General features: G+C 36.1%; 2 protein-coding genes across 2 annotated transcripts; one reads left to right on the top strand and one right to left on the bottom strand.

The window, feature by feature from the left end:
* The first annotated feature begins 565 nt into the window (after positions 1-565).
* LOC127653315 (kinetochore protein Spc24-like) lies at positions 566-9,920 on the top strand. Its single transcript, XM_052139961.1, has 6 exons — positions 566-596; positions 1,245-1,438; positions 4,467-4,611; positions 5,000-5,104; positions 8,185-8,261; positions 8,348-9,920. Exons 2-6 carry the CDS (start codon positions 1,264-1,266, stop codon positions 8,452-8,454), a joined length of 609 nt encoding a protein of 202 aa, XP_051995921.1. The 5' UTR covers positions 566-596; positions 1,245-1,263; the 3' UTR covers positions 8,455-9,920.
* A 665-nt stretch (positions 9,921-10,585) lies between these two features.
* LOC127652843 (sphingosine 1-phosphate receptor 1-like) lies at positions 10,586-14,852 on the bottom strand. Its single transcript, XM_052139251.1, has 2 exons — positions 14,735-14,852; positions 10,586-13,173 (listed from the first exon to the last, which is right to left on the bottom strand). Exon 2 carries the CDS (start codon positions 12,940-12,942, stop codon positions 11,743-11,745), a length of 1,200 nt encoding a protein of 399 aa, XP_051995211.1. The 5' UTR covers positions 12,943-13,173; positions 14,735-14,852; the 3' UTR covers positions 10,586-11,742.
* Between the last annotated feature and the right edge of the window lie 213 nt (positions 14,853-15,065).

Genomic DNA, 15,065 nt, shown 5'->3' with positions numbered 1-15,065 from the left:
ACTTTTTTCTTTAGACTTATTCAGTTCTGTCTTAACAAAGAGGAAAATGCAAAGACTAAAACTTACACGAAATAACCCACATAAAATAAAATGCAGCCTATGAATCTGTTGTTGATTCATTTAAAAATAATATTTTGCATAAATTAAATACATTTACGTTCAATTGAATTAACAGACCCTAGTGGAAAAATTATTAAAGAGTAATAGTAAATAATTAGCAATGTTATAACAAAGTGCATACGTATAATAATGAATAGAATCGCATACTCCTATACTACAGCTAGAATATGAGTGTAGTGTGGAAGATGCAAATCTGCACGATCGCAAGCTCAAGTAGGGTGTCTCACGGAGTTGCCTGACAGAAATTCAATGGGCAATTTATAGTTATCTCACGTAGTTTATAAGGACGTATTGGAGGTTTAACATAATATGTATTTTGACCAAAAAAAAAATATACCGGGATATAAAGAGTTTTCATCCAAACACATCAATTCTAAAAGAAACTAAAGAAAGTGGTTTTGTTCAGGCGCTGTTTTGGAAACCGCGTCAAACACCCGCCAGTTTGAAATCTGGAGGAGAAGCTGCGAATGTGTTGGGTGAGTTTGTTTACACTAATTTAAAGAAGAATATAATACATTTGAATCAATATTCGTTTCTCGGAATGTGTTAAATGCTAGTATACAAAAAAATGTATAATATACATTTGATAATTCTATTAGTTTTAGGCAGGTGTTTTGTTCAAAAACAATCTCTAATTAATATTAAATATGAATAATACACGTTTTTCATATGACCGTCCTTAATAAATGAAAGTTAATAAAGTTCTGTTTAATTTTTCAGCATATATTGTTTTTTTAAAGATGCGAAGTTAATTTTGATTTGCAATACAAATGAGCCAAACTATAGTATTGTGGATTTTTTGAGTAATGCAGTGAATTTTAGAGACTATTGTGTATTTGGGACATTTCAAAAGTGTCCTCTGAAGAAAGGGGTAAAAAAATAATCTTATGTTATTGTTGATAAAATACGTACAGTATCATAATCTCATCAAAAGATCTACATTTGGTTGCAAGAATCTGTTCATTTATAAAACACCATGTAGGTTTTGCATTTGTAAATAATGTAATCTCAATGGCTCATAATACCCAGATGTAGAGAAACAAATTGTTACCTCTGGTTTCAAGCCACATTAGCCAATATAGTTCTTAAAGATGTACCTTCTTGTGTGCTTGTTTTCTCTGCAGAAATAACTTAATCGCAGATATGTCACAGACCGATGCATTAAATGATGATGACCTTGAGAAATCCGGGGAATCACTCATTGATTTCATCAAGAGCAGCAAGGCAGAGAGTGCACTTCAAGGAGCCAGAGAGAAGCTGCAGGAGTTCTTTGACCATCACATCAAGACCAAGAAGACCACAACCGAGATCTTAAATAGTAATATTTTAATCTATTTCATCTAAAGGATGTTCTGATTGTTTCAATAATAACCTTAGAAGATTTTAGAACAGAGTGCTTCGCTTAATGTTATTTTTTTAAATATACAGCGGCAAGAAAAAGTATGTGAACCCTTTGGAATTACAAGCCATTATGGATACATTTGTCGTAAAATTTGTATCTTCATCTAAGTTACAAAAATGATCAAACACAATCTGTTTTAACTAATAACACACAAATTATTATATTGTACATATGAATACATCATTTAAATATTCACAGTGTAGGATGGGAAAAGTATGTGAACCCATGGCTAATGACATCAACAAAAGCTAAAAACCTGGCATCCAATTAATGAAATGAGATTGAAGGTGTGGGCTTGAGCTACTTTGACTTATAAAAAGCACTACAACATTTTGAATCCGCTTTTCACAAGAAGCATCCGCTGACGTGGACCATGCCTTGCAAAAAAGCATGCCTCACCCATTGCGATATTGAAAGCACCACAACTACACACAATATGATGTTGGGGGGAATGTACAGTCATTTCAAATCGGATGATTACAAAATGCCCCCAAAAAGTTGAGACCCGGGTAATTGTAGACTAATAACAATTTGACGAGTTGAAATAAGGTGATGTGAAACAGATGTTAAACAGGTGAGGCAATTGTGTCATAATACTGTATACTGAGCTTCCAAAAACAGCCAAGTCCTTAAAGATTTGTACATTTTCCCAACAGTGAACAGAACAATGTTCCCCAAAGAAAAATTGGAAGGATTTTCATCCTCTACAGTGCGCAATATAGGTAAAAGATTCAAGGAATCTGGTGAAATCATGGTGCGTAAAGGGCAAGACAAAAACCATTTCTGAATGCATGTGATCTCTGATACCTCAGACTTCACGGTATTAAAAAACATAATTCATCTGTAATAGATATCATGAACATGGGCTTGGGATTACTTTAGCTACCTTTGTTAGTCAACACCACTCGCGCTGTGTCCACAGATACAAGTTAAGACTTCACTATGCAAAGTAGAAGCCCTACATCATCACTGTCCAGAAGCGTTTCTGAGGAAAAGGACCATTCAAGCTGTTATTAGCATCAGGTCCAATAGCTAGTTTCTGTATTGGCCAGGGTGTGTCGGTGCCCATGGCATGGGTAACTCTCACATCTCTGAGGACACCATGAGTGCAGACAGATATGTACACATTTCGGAGCAACATATACTGCCATCCAGCACTGTCTTTTCCAGGGACATCACTGCATTTTCCAGCTAGGACAACTTCAAACCACATACTGCCGAGATTTCAAGTGTATGGCTGCATAAGCAGAGAGTGCAGATTCTAGACTGGCCTGCCTGCAGTCCTGAACCTCTCCTATTGAGAATGTGTGGTGCATTATGAAGTGTACCATATGGCAATGAAGAAAGACCCTGTATAATTACAAAAGACCTAATAATGGATGATTGGGGGAAATTCCACTTTCTTGTGTCTTCAGTGCCTAAATGCTTAATAAATGTTATTAGAAGAAACGGTGATGTTACACAGTGATAAACACTCAACTGTCCCATCTTTTTGGCAGCGTGTTGCAATCATCTGATTTTAAATAACTATACATTTTAAAATATAACAATGAAATCACAAGGTAAAACATTGTATAATGTTTAGTTGTGGTGCTTTCAATACAGCAAAAGGTGAATATAATTGACAAATCCCTCCTTTTTGTATTTATTAGCATTTTTCATACTGTCCCACTCAAAAACATTTTCGGAACAAGGGTTCACTTTTTCCACAGCACTGCGAATGCTAAATGGGATGTGTTCAAAAAAGACATGAAAGATTAGAATTGTTTGTGTGTTGTTGGCTTGAGCACATTGTATTTTGTCTCTACTTGTGAGTTTGGTGAAGATGAGATCACGTTTTATTGCCAATTAATTCCAAAGCGTTCACATACTTTTTCTTGCCACTGTAGATATTTTATTGATACTGGAGGAAATTTTGTAAATATATGATATGGTAACTGTAATTTAGAAAAATGGTCATACTGTCTTTGGAGTTTTAGAGGAAAGTTCCTGGTCCAATATAAATATAGATCTTTTGACAGCATTATTTTGTGGTTGTAGTATGGTACTTACAATGGAAGTACACTGGGCCAGATAATAAACACACCACAAGACTAAAACATTATGCATGTTGGCATGACATTAGTGTAAAAGACCTTTCTAAATTTGTGAAAAGTTAAATAAAAGGACGATTAAGAACCTTACAACTTCAATAATACATTGATTTTGCTTTTATAATAATATGAGCTTTACATTTCTGCTTTTAAACGCTCCGGAAAGCTGTCACAGGCTACTTCCATTTTAAGTGCATTACTGCTACCATGTTTTTTGCCTCTCTTTAGCATTAGCATTTATGCATTTGGCAGATGTTTTTATCCAAAGCGACTTACAGTGCACTTATTACAGGGACAATCCCCCCGGAGCAACCTTTATTTATTTATTTATTTTTTAAATAAGGAAAAGGTCCAATTGATTTTCTGTGGTAATTGGCATTATGACTCAGATGCTGTCGATAGTGCTTAAAAGGAATGTTCCATGTTCAATTCAAGTTAAGCTCAATCGACAGCATTTGTGGCATAATGCTAACTGGCACAAAAATCATTTTGACTTGCCGTGACAGTACAGCAGCACTTACAATGAAATGAAATACAGTCCGAATAATGTAAAAATACACACTGTTTTTGATTTATGGTCACAAGATTTTAATATTAAATATGTTAAACATGATTTGAGTGTGACAACATCAGGGATTTACCAGCGTTACAGTGTTTGGCAGAGTACGGGGTTTAGCAACGTCATGTCGTCATGACAACTAAGTTGTTATACTGGCTATAACTTTACACAGTAATTGTTAGTAAGCTATTTGTTTTCTCACTAAAATCATGTTGACGTATAATGTTTACGGCTTGTGGCTATACATTTGAAATAATATGTAACCAAAAAATATATTGTCCTCTCTTTAAAGGTCTTGTGCATACAGAGGAGGAGGTCAGCAAGAAACTGCTATATTTAGAGGGGCAGGAGACGCAGATGATGCAGGAGATCGAGAGAATGGAACAGGAAGTTCAGAGAAGCCTGTCCAAAAGTCACACCTTGAACTCAGAGCAGGAGTATCCTTCAACCAGAAACCCCAACCAGAATTTTCTTTCAATAGAACTACTAAAAGCCATTCAAATATGTTTATTAACGTTACGCTAGAGGTCAGGTGACCAAGACACACTGTTAATATTGGTGTGATGCATACATAATTGGTTGAGTTTTTTTCAAGTTAAGCTCTTTTGAAAGCATTTGTAGAATAATATTGATTAACACAAAAATTATTTGACCATTGAGCCAAAAATGCTGTTGATTGAGTTTAACTTGTATTAAATCCGGAACATTCCTTTAATCCCTAGAGTTTCAAGACAAGCTCTGTTTTTTAATTATTTATGAGCATGTACTTTGCAGCTCTTAGTGTTTAGTTGTTCTCTGTGGCATGTGCCTTGACTCATGCACCAGATTCTTACAGCAAGAGATGGAAAGACTTCGAGATGCTGAGCAAGAAATTCAAACCCTGCAACAGGAAGTGGATGAGGACACAACTGAGGTCATTCCTTCAGTCATGTAAGCGCTAAACTTGGCTTAACAGTTTAAAGGAATGGTTTACCCTTATTTACTCCCTCATGTTGCTCCAAACACAAATGACTTTCTTTCTTCTGCGGAACACAAAAGGAGATATTTTAAAAAGTGTTCCGTTCACTGATTTAAAAACAGTGGCAGTTGATTGTGACTTGCTTTAAAGGCCTGTTAATACCCAATTCATGATGGTTTTGTGAGACAAACTGCCGATTAAAGGTCTGTTCACACCAAAACAAATAAAATGAAGAAGGATTTCTTCCTGTACAATAGGTGGCGCTGTTGTACAAACATTTATTCATATCAACAAAAAATGTGTTCTTATCAAGTGAACAATAAATTATGCATCAATCTTAAAGTATTCAGCTGTCATGAGAATGCAACAGATTAATATATATGTAACGCAATTAAGGCAATAATTTGGCATAACTGTTTCATTATATTCTTTCCTGTTTTTTATGCATTTTGAGTAATATAGAATTTGTGTTTTTGGTGCGAGTGAGATGAGTTAAAAGTGCTGTTGCTTCCATCCAGTGTCTTCTGTCTTTATATTTGCACATATATTTTGCTACGAGTACAACCCAAATTCCGAAAAAGTTGGGACTGTATGAAAAATGCTAATAAATACAAAAAGGAGTGATTTGTCATTTATATTCACACTTTGCTATATTGAAAGCTCTACAACTACACATGATGTTTTTCCTTGTTAATTTCATTGTTGTTTGAAAATGTACTGCATTTTCAAATCGGATGATGGAAACACGCTCCAAAAATGTTGAGACGGGCAATTTTAGACTAAAAGCCATTTGACGAGTTAAAATAATAAGGTGATGTGAAACAGAAGATGTTAAACAGGTGATGCAATCGTGTCATATTATATAGGGAGCCTCCAAAAACAGCCATGTCCATCAAGAGCAAGGATCATTCAAGACTTGTCAATTTGCCCACAGATGCTTCAGCAAATAATCCAGCACTTTGAGAACAATGTTCCCCAAAAGACAAATTGGAAGTATTTTGGGCATTTCGCTCTACAGTGCACAATATAGTTAAAAGATTCAAGGAATCTCGTCAAATCTCAGTGTGTAAAGGGCAAGATGAAAACCATTTCTTAATGCACGTGATCTCTGATACCTCAGACGTCACTGTCTTAAAAACGTCATTCATCTGTAATGGATATATAATTGACCAATCACTCCTCTTTGTTTTTATTAGGGTTGAAATCAGGGTTTATTGTGCGTTGTGAGAAAAAGAGCACCATTGCAGGAATATATTTTGTATTATTTCATCCTTGCAAAAAAATTTAAAGGGGTCATGACATGGTTTTTTTTATTGTATTATTATGTTCCCTTAGGTGCAATTATAGTATTAATATATTTTTTTTTAAGAAAAACTTTTAAAATCTAGTGATTTATGACCTTTTCCCACCCTGTTTCTCATCCTCTGATTCAAACAGTCTGTTTTGGGGGCGTTTTCCATTTAAGACTTCAGTGTTAACGCCCACTGTTATGATTGGCTAACGTCAGTGCCTATGTATCAATTATTGACGCTCCCAGCCAGAACAATATGCAAGTAAACTAAGTAAAAACACTGTGATTATTCATAATGAATGAAATTGCGCTTTAAAAAGTAGTTTAAAGTTTAAAATAGATTACTTACAGTTTGCGTCGTCGTTGTTCCCAGAATAGTCGGCACGGACTTATCTTTGAGCAACAGTTTTCTGGCAAAGCCAGCATCATATTGAGATTTGTTCTCAAAACAGTCATCCTTAAAATGTACAGAACAAACGCTTAAGTTAACACTGCCGTGACTGGGTCGTCCGCAAAAAATAAACTGCATCCATTTTTCCCTGACGTCTGGATCTTTCGGCAGCTTATTCAGAGGTTTTGTTTGACCACAGCCAGGAACAGCACATCTGTGTGGCATCGTAATTTTCCTGTGCACAAGTAGTCTCTGTCAGAGCTCGCTGTCCATCGACTGAACACTTGTGAGGCGCACGGCGATACTGAAATGAGCGTAGTTGTCTTGCGCTTAAAGCGTAGTTATCTTGTGCTGGAGGCGGTCATATGCAAACGCTGTTACGTCACTTCTAACCGACACGTCACTTCTAACCATGAATCCAGAACGAGCTGTATTTTGAGCTTGATTAAATAAATGATTCGTTTAGAATGGGGAGGACGTCTTAAAATATTAAACTTGCAGGACGTTTTAATGATACAAAGACCTCTTATATACCAAAAGATCAAGGAAAATTTGGTTTCTCATGTCATGACCCCTTTAATAGTGAGGTTTGGCAGTTTGCTTGTCTACACCCAGAGTAAAGTATTGCATGTAAAGAGTCTTTTTTAATGTGATATTTGACAATAAGCTTAGTCCAAATGAATTACCGAACTTTACTGCTATTTTTAATGGCAGGATAATATAACAGGCACAGATATACATATTAAATAATGTACAATAATACAAAACATTTGTACATTGTACAATGTACATTAAAAACTAACATTCAAAAATTCGGTCTTGGTGTGAATAGGTCTTAAATAGGGATGCACCTATATGGACATTTGTGCAGATCAAAACCTCATGGTGAGTAGTGTGTGCCTGAAAAGCCACAATTGATCTGCCTATTTTTCTTATTGGACTGATAACCAAAAACTACAAAATTCACATTTATCGGCAGATACCGTTATGTCCACTGATATATCGTGTATCCCTAGCCTTAAAGCTTAAAATAATCTCCCCAAAGTGTCATAAAAGTAAACCATGTAACTCGTTGATCACATTCCAAGTCTTCTGAATGCATACGATCAATTTTATGATAAACACACTGAAATTTAAGTCGCTATTCACTCCTAAATCAAATATTGCGACACGTCAATAACATCAAACTTCAATGCGCAAGAACCAATGAGGGTTGATGTTATTTATGTGTTGCCATATTTAAGCTGTGATTTGATTTGAGAGTGAATATAGCAACTTAAATTTCAGTCTGTTCATCAGGCGAAGTGATCGTATGCCTTCAGAAGACTTGAAATCACGTCTGCTGTAAATTCTGTTTTTCTGATTTTTAGATATGTTGCTCAGCTCTTCTCCAAAGTTACCAAGATAAAGCTGGAGGTCGACACTGAGCCACTTATACTGAGGGGAGGTAATCCTGTCACATTTATATACTCTTGATTATCTGAATAGCTTTATATTCTAGACAGTCTGAAATCCCTGTTTGTCTCTTGTCAGTGTCCTATGGTGCTGATGTGGTGACCCCCATCAACATAGACACGTCCGTCCGTTCCTCCTGTGATGTCAGCGACGAGCTGTGGAGCCTGGTTAATACCGAGTGGTAGACCCTGTACACGCATAATTATTTTAGTCCCGAAATGTTTGCCAAAAACATCTGTCTGTTGTTTATGTATGTATATATGTGTGTGTGTGTGTGTGTGTGTGTGTGTGTGTGTGTGTGTTTTGTATGTTTGTTAATAAATTTGACTCACTTGCTACTCTTGAGTCTCACACCACAAGATGTCACTATACATTTAAAAGTACGTCTCCCATGCTGAAAATGCACTTTTTGCATTCCTGGAAAAGCATTTGTGAGTATTTTTAATATTAGGCTCCCCCTGTAATTTCCATAGAGGAATAAATCTGATCCTCTGAAACAGTGAAACAATTTGTTGCAAATGGCTTTATACAGTATAAGTAAAAACATAGTATATTTAAATTAAATTCCTGTTCTGCTCTTGGTGTGAAGAGATTTGCACATTGGCAATTCATTTCACTTTTTCATTTCATTCCTATTGTGTTTAAGCCTAAAAGTACTTTATTTGATTTTTCATTTTTGCTGGCTAGCAGCATGGAAGTCATATTAAAGCAATGTTCCAGGTTTAAAACAAGTTCAGGTCAATTGACAGCATTTGTACCATAATGTTGATTACCACAAACAGTAATTTCAAATTATGAATGAATGAATTTTCTTTCTTTGTGCAAAGTGAGGCACTTGCAATGGAAGACAATGGGGCCAATTATTAAACATTAAAATACTCACTGGTTCTCACTGTTTTGTGTGTTAACATGATTTGAGTGTGATAAAACCACTTGCTAATCTTTTCTGTGTAAAGTTATATCCAATTGTGCAACATCTTTGCCATGACGATGAAACCTACGACGCTGTAAACCTTAAAACAATGATTTAAACAACTTTATAGCTCAAATAATACACATGTTTTAAGAGAATTAATGGAAGTGATATTATAAAATGATAAGCTTCACATTTCTGCCTTTAAACCACATGTCTCCATTCACTTCCATTGTAAGTGCCTCGCTGTAACCTCCATTTTTGCTTCTTACATATACATTTATGCATTTGGCAGATGCTTTTATCCAAAGTGACTTACAGTGCACTTATTACAGGGACAATCCCCCCGGAGCAACCTGGAGTTAAGTGCCTTGCTCAAGGACACAATGTTGGTGGCTGTGGGAATCGAACCAGTGACCTTCTGATTTACAGTTATGTGCTTTAGACCACTACGCCACCATAACTCCTGGAGGTTGACACTGAGCCACTGTGCTTCTTCTATTTTAAGGGGGGAGTCGAAGTCGAAATGTTTTTTTTTGGTGGTAATCAACATTAAGCCACAAATACTGTTGATTGAGCTCAACTTGTATCGCACATGGAATGATTTATTGACATGAATTGAGTCGGTGCCTCAAGTCTAATATCTAATTCACCACTGGACACCTAAAAAATGGAAACTGTTGAGATGTCCTGAAATATATGATACTGTGTATTTTTATAAAATGTAGTGAAGTGAGAAGCGCTGGTCATGATCCAGGTAGATGCATTAAATACTTAATTTTATATACATATTTTTATATATATATTAGTTTTAATAAATGTAAATATTTATTTTATAAAATTAATCTTCATTTTATATAACATATGACAACAATGAATATAGATATTCAGCTTAGTTATCCCATCATGATTGCGTGACCAATTTAACCTTTGCTTGTCTAACTTCATAAATGAGTCACACAATAACCTTGTTTCTGAGATGCAGAGACATGCTGTTTCAATTTTGGTAAACATCCGGACTGGCACGAGCGAATGACCTTTTTCTGCAGGGTTTTTTTTTGTTGCAAAGACAAAGCAGTGAGAAAATGTTGTGTGGCTCATGGCCTGTGAAATGTCAAAACCGCATTGATCATAGTTTAGTTTATGCCTGGTTAACATGTGGTGTGATTGTAGCAATTGGAAATCATCTCATTTCACTAAGCGAGCTTTTCTTTACAGTTTGATTTGTGCATTTGTGGTTTTAAAGATCGCCACAAATTATCAGATGTATTTGCTCATAACACAGTAATGGATAAAGTTTCCACTGCATTTATTGAGCAAAACTATTTTTGTTTCTGCACATAAACCGTCACATGTATATTTTAACCCATTTTTTCATATTTGATGAGAAATATAAAGTGGGACAAAGCTAAAATATAATTTATTAACCATTTGTTTTAGTACAAACAAATCAATACCGCTTTTGCTGCAGTTATGCTTTGGGATTGACATAAAACTCACAAACTGCAAAACATTCAAGAAAAACACAATTTTGCACATATAAAAATGTTTATAAGGCTCATAATTTAGGATAAACAAAATACATTTAAACAAATGCTAATGCACTCTGTTTTTAAAACAAAGACAGACAGTTTTTACAGAATTAAAAATGTCCAGAAAATCAGTGCTGTTATTTTTTTTCACTGCAAACTGCAACATATGAATTAAGTCATCCCATATGATTACATGTAAATCTTTGTTACAATATTTATAAAATATACAATATTTATATAGCTTGTGTCACTTAATGTCAGCTGAAAATATATTTACTGTTGGTAAATAAAGACAAGTATAACTAAACTTTCAGGAATTAACATTTTGGGTTACGGGGAGCTTGTATTTACAACATTAAAAACAATTTCCCAAAATGCATACAATAATATTGGTGCATCTCACAAGTCAATGTAAAAAATAATCACTTTGTTGTTTTTGGTTGCGTGCATCTTAAACTGTCCACACATTTTATGATGTGTTTGTGTAGAAGCATCAACCCAGTATTTCCTGTGCATCTTTTCACCATAAAGTTTCTTAATTTGTATGTTTCAGCCAGCATGTGGTGGTGAAAATGACTTGGTATATTCAGATTATTGCTGGATGTGTACGTCCGAGTCTTATATAACAGCAAACATCATATGAGTTCTCTTTAAAGCATTTTAACAACATGCCTGAGCAACCATTTCGAGAAATTGCCTCTTTTGAGGTCAGTGTTTAATGTTATTTTGGAACAAAGGAATATAGCCCCCGTCTAGCCAGACTGACCTTCAGACAATCCATTTTAAACACTGGTATTTCTATCACAGTAAAATTCAATTTGTCTGCTTTTCCACATCATGTGGCAGGGTCATGGTTTGCTTTAATGCAAGTTCGGGATCACAAAAGTTCGATCTCTGTCACTAGAAGATATTCTCCTGTTTGAATTTTTCAGCACGTCCAACATGTCCCCTTTTTGGTTTAATACATATTCAGAGGGCAGGCTGAATGAGGAGACCTCATCTGAACCTTTATTATTATTTTCTCTTGTTCAGTTCTTGAACATCTTTGGGTAGATCGCTTTAATAGTGGATGGTGAAAAGTTACCAGAGGAGACGGTTGTCTCCAGGCCCCCCAGCCTGTGTGACGGCACCTCATTCTTACTTGTGCTACAGTCCAGGAAAGGCATTCCAAACTTCTTCACCTGTCCATCTTTTGTCAGCAGACAATAGCTGCAGACCAGTCTCAGTATTGCTCTTCGCATATCTTTACTAGTTAGGGTATAAATGATGGGGTTTAGAAGTGAATTGATCATGGCGATGCCCAGGAAGTAATCTGCCTTGAACAGCACCTCACAGCTTTCAGCAGGACAGCAGAAGTCCAGCAGAAGAAGCACAAAGAGAGGCAGCCAGCAGGCAATGAAGACTCCAAGAACGATGGTGACCGTCTTCAGCAGAGCCAGATACTTCTGGGACCTCTTTGCCAGACCTTTGCGCTGTGGAACACAGCCTAACTGTTGCGTATTGGACTTCACTATGTGGAAGATACGTACGTAGAGCACCACGATGGCCAGAAGGATCAGAGTGAACACAGTAATGCAGAAGAGAATGAAGCTCTTGGCGTAAAGAGGCAGGACAGTAGAACACGTGTCCAGGTTTCCCATGCAGTTCCAACCCATGATGGGGAGCACGCCCAGTAAAATCGACAGAACCCAACTTGCGCCGATCAAACCGAACATTCGCCCACGCTTGGCCCCTTGGTATGGCTTCATCCGCACCATCGTGACATGGCGCTCAATGGCAATGGCAAGAAGGCTGATGATGGATGCAGAAAGAGTGATAAACACACCACCTTCCCTGAGGAACCACAGTACTGGAGTCATTTTAAGAGTGTTTGCCCCCGATGTCACAATGTTTACCATGTAGGTGAAGCCTGCTAACAAGTCTGAAAGAGTCAAGTTGCCCAGCAAGTAGTACATGGGCATGTGGAATTTTTTGTTTTTCCAAATTGCCACCAGAACAATGGCATTTTCCACCACAATGAGAAGACAAATTATGAGAAACACAATTGCCTCTGGTTTCAGTCCATCCCGGTACTTGTTCTCTTTCAGTTTTCCAGTGAAGTTGTAATGGGCCATGATGACTGCATTGCTCTGATACTCCCGGAACATTCTGAGCAGGTAGCCTGGAGAGGGGGTCATCGGAGGCAGTGTTGGAGCAACAGCAGCACTGTCATCATATGAATATTCCATTGTTTTTCCAAGTTTTTTCTGTCTAAAAAAGTAATATTTTCTAAAGGATCTCTGTTAAAAATGTAGTCCCATTTTTTGCCATATTCCACCAATGTAGATAGAACCACTCTCAAGAATATTTTAACAGTAGTAGCATATGCTTCAGGTGTTGCTGGCTCATTTGTTTGAAAAAATTCCTCCTTGATGCTCAGATCACAGTTTTGCTATATTCTCAAAGGCCACAAGAGGGAACTGAAATGAAGAGCATAAGAGAATAATGTAAAATAGTTTAAATCATGAGGTTAAGCTTAATTTTCACAATACATCCGTACTTAGTAGGAGTATCTAGTACCATGCCAAAATTGTATATTTTGACACATGTATTAAATAAATGTTAATAGATGTTTTTCACAGACATAAAAATGCCACATTTGCAACATAGATTTCAAAACACTACAAAAATGGCCATTTCATATATCCAACTAATATTTTCCCAAACAGGCCCTAGTGGAATTTGTACACTGAATATGTACAAACAGTACTGTGTAAGTCTTCACAAACGCATTTGTCTTAAGATGGTTATTTATATCTTCAGCTTTAGTGTTTCTATAGGAAATATAAATATTAGACTTCCAAACATTACTTTTGCAAATAGAAAAGATTATGAAGAACAGGGAGTCCAGCAACAGATGTCATGGCCCCCACAAAGCCCCCAACTGAACAACTGACTGAGTCAGTCTGAGATTACATAAAGAGCCAGAAGCAATTGAGACAGAAGTTGCAAATTCACCAAGAAGCTTGAAACATCCAATCTGCCAACAACCAAGAAGAACTGTCCAGGTGTACCTAGTCTAACCGAGTCTAACATTGGGGCTGTTTTAAAGGCAAAGGTGGTCACATCGAATATTGATTTAGCTTTTTATGTTTACTGGACTTTGTATGACATTAAGTGATAAATAAAAACTATTTATGTCGTTCTTTTTTGAAGACTCACTATGCAACATTTTTCACAAGTGCCTAAAATTTTGCACAGTACTGTATATGCTCAAATATATAAACTATCAATTTATATATGTGTTCATATAAGGCCATATATCAATTTTGAATGGTATATAAAAACATAAAAGCAATGAAAATACATTGCTTACTTTAACAAAGCATGCTAATTTGACATTTAGAAACGACTTGTACCTACACTAATGTTTTACTAAACAGAAATAATCTGCATAGATACGTATTCTCTAAGGACGCAATTACTTACTAGCTAAACCGTTTCAGCAGAGAAATAATAGATAATGTGCTATTTTTATAGAAGACATAGGATTGTTTTTAATTGGGACATAAATTTAACAAATTTTGAAAAAGTGAAATGTGTTGAGAGAAACATGTAGGAGTTTAAATGAGTCAGTAGTAGGAGAATCCCACGTCTGAGACCGCAATAGTTTTTTAGCATAGTCATTGAGTTAAATAATTGCAACAGTATCATCCAAATTAATATCGGAATATCGAAACGTTTAAAAATCTTAAACAGCCTATGTAGCATATAGAACTAATATTTGTGCGAGTTTTAACTCTTAATTTTATTAAAATACAAATAAGTTAATCTCTTAAAAAATTCCGATATTATCGAACCGAACAAATTATCGACAAATTACCGTCGGCGAATGCGTGAAAATTCCATTCATGCCTAAACCAGCGCTATCACGAATGGTTCCCATACTTGATTCAGTTTTCCTTAATGCAATATAAAAGAAGCGATTTATACCAAAATCGAACTTCGCTTGAGACTTAAATACCAATATAAATATCGTACCTTTTAACCTCGCTGCATTGCATGGGAAATGACAGTCCGGCTGTACTCCTGTTTCGCTCCCTCATGTCCCGCGTGCAATTCACAAACTGAGCCGCCAGTAGCTGATGTGAGAGTGAACCTTGGAGCAGGACTTCTTGAAGTGGGCTGGTCTTGGCATTCGACTTTTCTCAGCTTGTTGCTGATGCAGCATTTAGTGGTAAATGAATTGCCCCTGCTTACTTGAAGATACGACCATTTCGGCCTAGCCTATATAGTTGCTGCGTATAGATATCATTACTATGTTATGATATGTTTTGGTTTCATTTATAAATGTCTAGCATTTCTTTCTGCA

This window comes from Xyrauchen texanus, chromosome 12 (genome assembly GCF_025860055.1).
Source record: "Xyrauchen texanus isolate HMW12.3.18 chromosome 12, RBS_HiC_50CHRs, whole genome shotgun sequence".
NCBI lineage: Eukaryota > Metazoa > Chordata > Actinopteri > Cypriniformes > Catostomidae > Xyrauchen > Xyrauchen texanus.
The sequence above is the reverse complement of the archived record's forward strand: the minus strand, read 5'-3'. Positions and strand labels throughout refer to the sequence as shown.